The 11,687-nt window shown below is 36.8% G+C and overlaps 1 protein-coding gene across 1 annotated transcript; it reads left to right on the top strand.

The window, feature by feature from the left end:
* Positions 1–6,936: 6,936 nt before the first annotated feature.
* Positions 6,937–11,281, top strand: IFNG (interferon gamma). Its single transcript, XM_044226984.1, has 4 exons — positions 6,937–7,050; positions 8,222–8,290; positions 8,386–8,568; positions 11,135–11,281. The coding sequence occupies exons 1-4, from the start codon at positions 6,937–6,939 to the stop codon at positions 11,267–11,269; spliced, it is 501 nt and encodes a 166-aa protein (XP_044082919.1). The 3' UTR covers positions 11,270–11,281.
* Positions 11,282–11,687: the final 406 nt, after the last annotated feature.

An 11,687-nucleotide genomic window follows, 5' to 3' on the forward strand; every position in this document is an offset into this window, starting at 1 on the left:
TACCCTGAACTTCCTATTTCAAAAATTGTTGATAAACCACAGGCCAATTCTTGAATCTTCTGCACTTTTACAGTGTGATCCAATTTTCATTTTGTTTAATTCATCTGCTCAGTTATTTATCACAGTCAGAGAAATCTAAAGTTGAAGTCAGTTATCACATGTTCAACTTCTATCCATCTTTTATAATTTTATTAACCTTTCTTATCTGCTGGTGTCTTGTTCTTTCTGTCTCTGAGGATTTATAGACTTTTTATTCCATTATTATTGTTGTTGTTGACGTTCTGAAAGAAAGTAGAAGTAACCTATGTATTTGATCTTCTATGTTTCATCTCCATAAAATGTATGATCTCCACCACCACTGTAGCAAGGGAAGAGAGAGCTAGAAGTCTTCTCAGGGGCTCAACCTTTGTCCCAGGAATAACACGCATAGACTTAAAATAGACTGGCCAGGAAAAGTCACAAGATCCCACTTAATTTCAAGAGGCTGTGAAGTGTCCCATGTGTCAGGAAGAAGACTAGATCTGGCTATTGGAAGATGTAGGTAAGGTTGACCAACATTTATCCAGCTCTTACTATAGGTCAGGTATTGCACTATTATGCATATTAACCTAATTTATACTCATGAAATCCTTTGAGACAGCTACAATTTATATCACCTTTTTATATATGTGGAAACTGAAGGACAGAGAAATTAAATAACTTGCTTCAACTTAAAAGAGAGTGAGGAGCAAAGTCATGATTGAACCCAACAGTCTCATTCTAGAGTTTTTGGGCCTAAACACTGCATTATTTTTCATTATATTTCATTAATCTACATTAGTTTACTGAGGAATAATTTTTACCAGACACTGTGATAAATACGTAGGAAAAATATGAAAGAATCTGCACAAAATCCTAACAGTATTTACTTATGGGTAGTAAAATCATAGATGATATTTTTCTTTTTCGTGCTCTTCTGGATTATCTGTTTTTTTTATTTAAAAGATCCCCTTAATTTTATAAGCATGAAAAACTTTCCATTTGAAAGCATATAGATGAAAATTTATTTCAGGTACTTCATGAATTGATTCAAGGAGTAAGGACACAGTAATAATGACTTACCAAATCCTGGTTTAAAATACTTCTTATTTATTGAATGGTTATGGATTCAGAATTCCCCCTCCACATAGCCTATGGAAAATGTAAATGTCCTGTATGGAACTTTTGTGTTGAGAGATAGAAAGGTATGTCTCCTTTGGGAAAAGGCACATGTTTTCAAAGCTTAGTGTCATTTTTAGGGACCACCTGGACAAAAACTTACATTATGGGATCATTGGGAAAAGAAGTACATGGCCTTTAGGATTAACTACAAACTGTGAAGGGTTATTCCTTATCTGACCTTACAAGTTCTATATATTTTTCAAGGCTCAGTTCAAATTCAAATTTCAGAGTCATCTTAAATTCAGAACATGAGCCATGGATGAAATTCCTCAACATTTCCATCATTCAATTACTTCTCTTTGAATCCCAAGTTTGTTGGAGTTTGTACCTCATTTACCTTAGTTCTTAGGAATGTCTGGTATTCTTTGTAAATCATAGTCATAGAAAAATAGAATGTTAGGAATGGAAGAAAACATTGTTCATTGGATCCAACTCTTCTTTCAAAGTTGATATAGTTGACATGTAAGGCACAGGTAAAGTCTTTGCAAAAATTCCACATCGTATCAGTAGCATATCTAGGACCAGAACTTGAGATTCCCATTTTAGGCCAAAGATCTTTATTACTTCATGGTCTATAATGATTTTCTTTAATACTAATGTTCTCAGAGTAAGAGATAAGGTCTTTACTTCTTTGCAATTTGAAAGAATTCATCTAGCAAATCTAGGTAAGAAGCATAACAACAAGTAAATCTTAGATCTCAAAAGAAAATAGATAATGAAACATCAATGAATTGGCAGTACTTACATAGACTTCAGTGTTGTATAGGATTCACAGGTTAAATTTAAGCTTCGACACAAGAAGAATGCCATGATTGAGTAGTAATACCTGCCATAGATACAGGAGTAGGGAACGCAATGTGTATGTCAGGCATGGCACAATAACCAGTTCTCTTCTACTGTAGGAACCAGCCCCCCACCCCCAGAAAGATACACATGGAGAAAAGGAGGAGAATATAGATACACACTCAGTATCTAGAGTGAAGGAATCAATCCTGGTTACCAATGTGGTGACATATACTCCTGTTAGATTGTCTCACTGCTAACTTCTTTTAACCCCTAAAACTATAGGCATGTAGTAGGTGCTTAATAAGGACTTACTAATTGATTGAAATTAGGATATAACAAATACTTTCATAACAGAGCTGTACCATCTTTCTTTGATTTTCCTGTGCCAATCATAGTTCTTGGCACTTACTTGGTGCTTTAAAATTCCTTGTGGAATGAAAACACTGCCTTCCAAGCATGCCTTAATCTCTACGTTATCAATGCATAGTCCCATCTGACTTAAAATTGAGAATATTGTGAGCCGATGACTGTGTTACGTTAGTGTCTTCTATATTTTTTGAACCACCTCTCAAAATTGCCCAGATGGCATGAAAGAAAAAGGGGGATTCAGAAAACTCTAACATACGGGATTTTATGAGTCAAATTGCGGGGAAAATCTGACTCCACATGGACTTCCATTCTGTATGTCATTCTTCCGTAGGCTCACTTTGCGTGATGTCAGGAGTTCCGGGAGTCAGAAGAGCGTGGGGGCATAGATCCAATATTGACTCATAGTCAGTGGAAGAAATCTACACCAAAGTCTGGAAGAGATAATTTGGTTGTGAGTGCTAGGGATATGACTGCTGATCACAGAGGAAAAAGGGTAACCAAGGTGTAAATTTTGTCTTACCATTAGTTACTCAGTTAAGAATGAGGAGAGTATGAGATACGATCAAAAATCTTGCTGACGCCTAATGCATGATCATAGCCAGTTTTCAGAAAGAAAGTCCAGCTGAAAAGAAAAAAGAAAGTTTTCAGCCCCTTTGTTTTAGTAATAAGGTCACACTTGGGCTCCTGGTGGGTTTGTAAAACTTTTAAAGGATATCTTAGTGGCAGATTATTCTGCAGTCTCAGTGTTGGCTGAACCCACAAGGTGTGAAACCTCTAGTTTGCATGCGTAACATAAGGTGTTTTACAGGCAGAAAAGAGAGAGAAATGTCTTCTTTGGTAAAGTTGACAAGACAGGAAAAGATCACAAAAGGAAATACTATTGTAGTGACAACATTCTGAACCAAAGAATCATATGTTGAAAGATGAAAATCTAATTAAATATGATTCAATTCTAGCCTAGGATACAGGACCGGTTACAAAATTTGCAGAAACCAGTGTGAAATGAAAGTGGAGCTTTCGTTTGTTAAAAAAATTATTAGGAATTTTAAAGAGGTAACAAAAGAGCATTTAAAGTAAATATAGGCTGTTCCAAGTACAGAATCTTGATAGATTGTGTCTCTTGTCCATGTAGTCTCGTGTCTGTCAAGTTGGGTCTGATGGGATATATAATTGAGAATTTTAAAATTTTATTTACAGTCTTACTATTTTTTAAGAAATTAAAGAATGACCATTATCTCACAAATTCTACAGAAAAAAAATCCCAGACACCAAACCTAATAGGATATAATTATTTGAATTCACATAACTAACACCGTTGAAGACATATACAACAATATTAATGGATATTGACTGATTGGAAGACAGATAGATTAGGGGAAAGATCTTGGTTCTATATTTGGCTCTACATTATCCAGTTGAATGAATTTAAGCACTATTTTTTTTTCATTTATTTATTTTCAGCATAACAGTATCATTATTTTTTCACCACACCCAGTGCTCCATGCAATCCGTGCCCTCTATAATACCCACCACCTGGTACCCCGACCTCCCACCCCCCCGCCGGTTAACCACTATTTTTCTGAGTCTTGATTTACACATCTAAAAAATGAGGGAATAGGCCATAGATAATCTCCTTAACTCCATAATTCTGTGCTGTGCTTGGTCATGTTATATAATTATTAGAGGATGGATTTTAGTCATGTAGTTACCAATTGCAAACATCTGACCATATTGTAAACATATGCTTAATATATATCTGTAATTTTGAATAGGCATGCCCAATTTACAAACACCCAGATGATATGTAATTCCCAATTATGGCCCCCACTGCTCTTAACTCCTCACCCCCAACACCATATTTCAGTGGATAAACCAAGGGATGGGCAAGACCAATCTTTACTTCTTTTCAGAAAGTTGGGAATATTCCTTCCAGTAACTAGAAGTTTGGCCATTTGTTTCTTAGATGGTGGTGAGTGCCTGCAGAGTGTTCCAAGGTTCTGAGAAGGATTTCTTGCCACTATGTCATGCTGTGAGCACATTATCTGGGCTGTACTTTTTTTCTGAGGAGAGCTACAATAGAGCTTTGTGGCCAGCATTATAATTTCTATCCTTTTCACTTGTTTAACATGAGACTTTTGCCCCACAGGTAGGTTTTGATTTTGTTTATTCTTTGAGAAGATAGCTCCCTCAAAGAGTTTTCTGGCCTTTTGGACATAAAATAATACATGAGATTGTCCCAGTAAACAGAATTTGGCTAAAGAGGTATAGCATCATGTTTCCAACATTGACCATAAATCCTGTTTAATTTGAAACCAGTTTCCTACAGGTTAGGTTTGACAGCATTATGATGAGAACTTAAGGGAAAAGAACTCAGAGTAGATCTTCAAATAAGCATTCAGATTCACATTTATTCAGAGCTGTCTATGGGTATATCTCCATGTTAAAATGCTTTTAGGGAATGAAAAATGGTTATAGAAGCAATACAACAATTTCTGGTTTTAAAAAACTTGGTCTAACAGGGGACAGAATACCTGAGTAACTGAGAATGAGGGGCCAGGGCTCTTAAAAAAGTATGAATCAAGTGCTAGGACTGAATGGAGGATATAAGATTAATTTTAAGAAGGAAATTTGGGGGGCGCCTGGATGGCTCAGTGGTTAAGCCTCTGCCTTCGGCTCAGGTCATGGTTCCAGAATCCTGGGATCGAGCCCAGCATCGGGCTCTCTGCTCAGCAGGGAGCCTGCTTTCCCCTCTCTCTCTGCCTGCCTCTCTGCCTACTTGTGATCTCTGTCTGTCAAATGAGTAAAATCTTTAAAAAAAAAAAAAGAAGGAAATTTGGGGAGAACTTATGGAAATAATGGATTTTTAGGCAAGGCTTGGATGGGTGGGTATCATTCCCAGTGGCCAATGAGGGGGAAGGAAACTCAAGGCCAAACAAAGGAATAGTGTAAGCAAAGGTTCAGGATGTGTTGTTTTAAGGAATGACTGGTCATCTAACCTGCCCAAATAGCAATAGATAATTTATTGGGTGCCTGACTGCATGCCAGGTAAAATTCTTAGTACTTCATTTGTATCAAGTAATTTAACTTTCAACTGACGTCTAGAAGGAGATACTAATATAAGTCTCATTTTAAAGGTAAGGAAACTAAGTCTTAGAAGAATTAAGACGCTTCCTCAAAATCACATAGCCAGATAGTCATGGAGCCAGGATTCAAGTCTGCATCTAGAACACAATACTACAGATGTATACAGAGTACAGGTACAAGTGCAATATGGGTTGGAACCAAAGAGTGAGGACCTTTTGTACCATCCTGAGTGTTTTACTTCAAAAATGAATAATTGAGGGAGGAAAGGAGAAGAAAGAATCCTGCTTTTTTTTTTGTATGTGGAAGGAAAAGATATAAAAAAAGAAAAGAGTAAGATTCTCCATTATTAATGGTTAATTGGAACAATTGACCATCCAAATTACACTGTTCAGTAGGGTAGCCTCTAGCCACATGTAGCTTGAACATTTGGAATATGACTAGTCCAAACTGACATGTGCTGTAGGTATATAATCCATGCTGTATTTTTAAGATTTAGTATGACAAAGAAAGGTAAAATATCTTACTAATAAATTTTGTGTGTTGATACATATTAAAATGATTTGGGGATGTATTGGATTAAATACAACATATTTTAAAAATTATTTTTATCTATTTCTTTTTACTTTTCTTCTTCTTCTTCTTCCTCTCCTTCCCCTTCTTCTTCTCCTTCCCCTCCTTCTCCTTCCTCTTCTTCTTCTCCTCCTCTTTCTTCCTCTACTTCTCCTACTTGTTCTTGTTCTTGTTCTTCTTGTTCTTGTTCTTGTTCTTCTTGTTCTTGTTCTTGTTCTTCTTGTTCTTGTTCTTCTTCTATTATTTCTATTCATCAGTATTGGTCCAGGGTAATACAAAGTTGTGGTAGATATTTTACTAACCAACTTTGATGAAGGACTTCCTTACCACTTTGTTCTTTTAACTACACTCTTTCCTTGCTTTTTGGTCATTTGCAAGAAAAATTTTAAAAGGCACCCCCCCTTTGTAAAAGTTTGAGCTCCTCTAGAATTTCCTTTTTTACTTGCTTCTGACCACAAACAAGTGATCAATGTGCTCTGTGGACAACAACTCAACAATTTACAAGGGCAAAGGATAGAGATGCAAAAAAGTTTCCAATCCATGAATGGTGTGAAGTAAAAGTTCTTTCAAAGGATCCCACAAGAATGGCACAGGTGGGCATAACGGGTCTGCCTCATCGTCAAAAGACCCAAGGAGTTGAAAGGAAACTCTAACTACAACACCAAAATGCCACAAAACCATAGTTATTAATACAAACTAGCATCTCTGCCTATCTGTCACCATCTCATCTAAAAAAAACTTGTGAAAATACGTAATCCTGAGGACTTCAACTAGGTATAAATACCAGCAGCAGAAGGAGATGCAGTACAGTTTTCTGATTGTCTGTAGGTCAGCTATTAGAAACGAAAGATCAGCTCAGTCTTTTAGACCTGATCGACTTAAACTGGGAGCTACTGATTTCAACTACTTCAGCCTAACTACAAAACAATGAATTATACAAACTATATCTTAGCTTTTCAGCTTTGCGTGATTTTCTGTTCTTCTGGCTATTACTGTCAGGCCATGTTTTTTAAAGAAATAGAAGACCTAAAGGAATATTTTGTAAGTATGATCTTTTAATAACACTTGCTGGTGTTGAAATGACTGAATGTTGACTGGGAGTTGTCTCTATGATACGCTGATATCTCTAGGCCATAGTCAACTTGAGAAGACTTGGTGTTATTTGGACTGTTTACTATGCATATTTTTAACTAAATGATCTAGATACTGCTTTTACCCTCTGCTCAATGTGCTATAGAGACCTAGGGGCTTTTGCTAATCTCCCAAAAGATGGGAATAATACGGATATAAAGCACAATGTTGATAATTTTGTGGTGAGAATTCAATTGTGATGTCAAGTAATATGCATATTGAAACAATGACTAGCTATTAGTTTCTGACTTCTTAGAATACTATGGGGGTGACTATAAAAGGTCAAGATTAGCATTAAACATGGTAATCTGAATTGATCAATTAAACAATATGAGGTCCTTCAAGTTTTGGCTTAAAAAAATTATAGGTGTTTCTCTCCAAATGATGGTTTCAAAGTTATACTGCCCTATGTTATCTATGGAGTATACTTGAACTCAGTCACTTGCTGAGATTTTGTAGGAGTTATAATCTGGCTTATATTAAAATTTAATTTGTTTTGTTTTATGAGCTTTTAAAAATGTTATTTGTGGTTAATTAAAATCATTTTTGCATTTTAAATATTTTATGACTTGTCCAAAATGTAGCTATTATAATTGGAGCTATTATATTCAAGCATTCTCAAGCTTTTTTATTCTTATGTCATCTAAACAATTTCACACACACACACACACACACACACACACACATACTTGGAATTATCTTTTAAAGCTGGTAATACCGTATAGGAGGGCATCAGTAGATGTTATGGAGACCAGTACCATAGGGGGGCAGTATTTTATAATGAGATGATTTTGCCAATTTTTTTTCTTTTTTAACTAGGCTTGAAAATACTTTCCTTTCCTTAGTATAGTTATTTGGGACAATTGAAGTATCATTGGCCTTGTTGAGTTCATTGGTAATATTGAAATTTAAGGGTTATACTAGAAAATAAGAAGATAAAATGGCGTGATAGTATTTGGCTATATCCAACATACCAGCTTTACTAAATACGGTTGAAAAGAAAATCAGTGGATATTGTCAGCAATAAAATCTGAAGTACATTTTTAGGGATTGCAAACCATTTTTCTTTCTTCTTTTTTAGAATGCAAGTAATCCAGATGTAGCAGATGGTGGGCCTCTTTTCTTAGATATTTTGAAGAACTGGAGAGAGGTAAACTGAGTATTTCCATTTTGCTGCTTTCCCTGTTGCTTATTTTCTGAGACATAAATTCATAGCAACCTTTCTTTGTGCTCTTTTCTTCCAAGGAGAGTGACAAAACAATCATTCAAAGCCAAATTGTCTCCTTCTACTTGAAACTGTTTGAAAACTTCAAAGATAACCAGATCATTCAAAGGAGCATGGATACCATCAAGGAAGACATGCTTGTCAGGTTCTTCAATAACAGCAGCAGTAAGCGGGAGGACTTCCTTAAGCTGATTCGAATTCCCGTGAGTTGATCTTAATTCTTTCTTTGATTTCATTGCAAAGGCTCTTGCAAAACACAGAATTTCCAGAAAGGAGATTAGCTACTGGGTATAGTTGTTAAAACTGTGACGTGAACCCATGGCCAGAACTCCTCCTTAGTAATTGCATTTGTGCTTGTGGGGGACTTTGCCAAGTCAATATGGAAATAATTTAATTTTGTGAGTTGGGGGGAAATGCTGGCATTGTGTCTGTTGTGCAGAGACAGGTGAATGGACAAATCCTGTGAGGAGGAAGTAGTGAAGGAGCCAAGGGGAGTACTGAGAAGAACTTCTCTCATTGTTCCTTGTTTGTGTGATGGGAAGTCTCCTGCTTAGGCTGGGAGACTGCAGGTCTTAATTGAAAGGGCGGGGGTGGGGAGGTGGATGGAGAGGATTTGTGTCCTCCTCCCACATTGGTCACCAAGGAACCTTGTGACCCCAGATGATTCACAGGCTTGGCTAGGGCTCACTTTCCTCCCCTGAAAAGAGGCTTTTGGGTTCACTGTGATTTCTCCGTTCTCCTTTGCTCTAAAACTGTACCATGCCATGGATAGAAAAAGAAAATGAGATAGCAAAAAACTCTGGTCTCTGAAAAGGAACTAAGCACATTCTCTTGCCAGGCTCTGGTCAGTCTCTCATGTACCTCTCATGGTACAGCCCAAGTAGCAGAGGGAGTGTTTATTTTTTGAGAAGAAAATAGAATTTATACCTTATGAAGAAATTGTTTTATCAACTTTTGGATACTGAGCTATCTTAGCTGGAGAGATCCTTAGCTTGTCAAGCCTTATCTCATGAAACTGCCTTGAGTCTTTAAAGTTATGGCTTTCAGAAGCTGAGAGATAACTTTGGAGGATAAAGATAAATCACAGTTTCCAAAATTTTATCAGGAGACAAAGGCCACTAGATTCTTTTGGGTTTGGCTTTGATGTACAAAATTTGAATGAGAAAGGGCAGGGTCTTGTGATGACTTGTCCTCTCAGGATGTGTGGCAGCTGTCATTCTTCCTTGACCTGTCTCTCACCCCTCTCAGATCAGGTACAGGCTTGTTCTTCAGGATTTCTCTAGTCTCGAGTATGTTAGATGGTACAGAAGTGGTTTGGAAAATTATTAAGATCATTACCATTTTCCACTGATAGTGTTTTCCGATGGTCAGCGGGTCCCCTCTGACCCCAGGCTGGAGACTGAAAAAGCACTTGTTCCTAACCCAGGGCTGCCCTTTGCTTGCTGTTCAGTCCTAGATGAGTCTCTTGGTTTCTTGGTGATACTCAGAACACTGGAAAGTAAAACTTATCACTGGAAAACACAGTTGGTAGAAACTTTTTCCTACTCTGTTGTAACGGGGCCTTGAAAAAAATCTGTGGGTCCCATCCTTCTGGAAGCTCCAAGCCTCCTGCTTCATAATGGGCAATTTGAATGAGCTCTCAACCACTGTCTTCTTTGGTTGAGTTGCTAGTATTTAAGAATGTTATACTTTTTAATAATTAGTCCTGAAGCCTAGAATCCCTCTAGTTATTCTCAGAAGTGTGGCAAGGTGGTCACAGTGTTTCCAGTATTAGAAAGAAACACAGTGGCAGAGCCAAGATGAAAGTAAATGGTCCCCATTTTAATAAAGGTGAACTCACCTAAATGGCCCTGCAGGTTAGAGTGAGGAAACAGTTGAATTTGCTTGCATAGAAAGGTGCAGTGAAATTTGCTGCAATCCCTAATTTTAAAAGTTTGTGCTAGTAGTTGCTTATTGCCATATGAATATGCTTAGTGTTTATTTTTAATCCCGTTGTAGAAATGATGAAACTGACCAAATTGGGGGGAAATGAAAAAATTATAGTATTCATCTGTCTTAGACTTGGTGTTTACAAAGTACTGAACCTATACTGGTGGTTCTCAAACTTTGGTGAGTAACAGAATCACCTGGGGAGCTTAATAACCACATAACTGCATAGGTCTTCTCTGACTTCATGCATCTGGGTCTCTGAGTTCTTCATCAGGCCTCCAGGTTATTCTGCAACACACTAAAAGTGTACAAGTATACAAAAGAAGTACAAAAGTACAAAAAGTACAAAAGTACACACTAAAAGTGTACAAGTGTACAAAAAAAGTACAAAAGTACAAAAAAAGTACAAGGTGGATAGAATTGGTAGGGAGCCTAGAGATGATTGAAATAATCTCCTCATTGTTTAGATGAGAAAACAGAAGTTCGGAGAGGTCAAGTGACTGGTTTAAAGTCAGAGTTATTACACACAGTATTCAAACCCACATTTTTTGTCACTCCACTTCACTCCACTAAGGCTGTTTTCACTATATAATTTTGAGAATTCCATGGCAGTAAATTTGAGGATATATCATGTATCCCATCATATTACAGCATAACTGGCAATTTATTTATAATTTTCATCTTAATAAGTGAAGAAACCACCATTGTGTATCAAGATAATATATTGTCAGTGAAAATCATTTGTTTTGAAGGAATAATTCTATTTTCATGATATTAACAGCATAATATCCTGATGGCTTGTATGTCTGGAATTAATTTTGCTGCTTTCTTCCCCAATAGGTGAATGATCTGCAGGTCCAGCGCAAAGCGATAAATGAACTCATCAAAGTGATGAATGATCTCTCACCAAGATCTAACCTAAGGAAGCGGAAAAGGAGTCACAGTGTGTTTCCCGGCCGCAGAGCATCGAAATAATGCTCATCCTGTCTGCAATATTTGAATTTTTAAATCTAAATCTATTTATTAATATTTAATATTTTACATTATTTATATGAAGAATATATTTTTAGACTCATAAGTCAAAGTATTTATAATAGCAACTTTTATGTAATGAAAATGACTATTAATATATGTATTATTTATAATTCCTTTATCCTGTGACTATTTCACTCAACCTCCTCCCTTCTTTTTTCTGACCAACTAGGCAAGACTGTGATTTTAAGGCATAATCTCAGGAGCCAACTAGGCAGCTGACTTAAGTAAGACCCTGTGGGTTATGCATTTATTTCACTTGATACCATGAGCACTTATAAATGAAACGATGCCGTCCAGTCGCTGCCTACCTGGGAACATGTCTGTATTATGAGCCACTGCTCTAATGGCATGTCAGGGG

The sequence above is a fragment of the Neovison vison genome, chromosome 12 (assembly GCF_020171115.1).
Source record: "Neovison vison isolate M4711 chromosome 12, ASM_NN_V1, whole genome shotgun sequence".
NCBI classification, from domain to species: Eukaryota; Metazoa; Chordata; class Mammalia; order Carnivora; family Mustelidae; genus Neogale; species Neogale vison.

What these genes read in the sequence shown, in the direction of transcription:
- IFNG (XM_044226984.1), top strand. Translation starts at nt 6,937, where the DNA reads ATGAATTATACAAACTATATCTTAGCTTTTCAGCTTTGCGTGATTTTC. An exon ending in TTTTGAAGAACTGGAGAGAG is followed by an intron (nt 8,291 to 8,385) that starts GTAAACTGAGTA and finishes TTTTCTTCCAAG; the next exon opens with GAGAGTGACAAAACAATCAT. An exon ending in TTAAGCTGATTCGAATTCCC is followed by an intron (nt 8,569 to 11,134) that starts GTGAGTTGATCT and finishes CTTCCCCAATAG; the next exon opens with GTGAATGATCTGCAGGTCCA.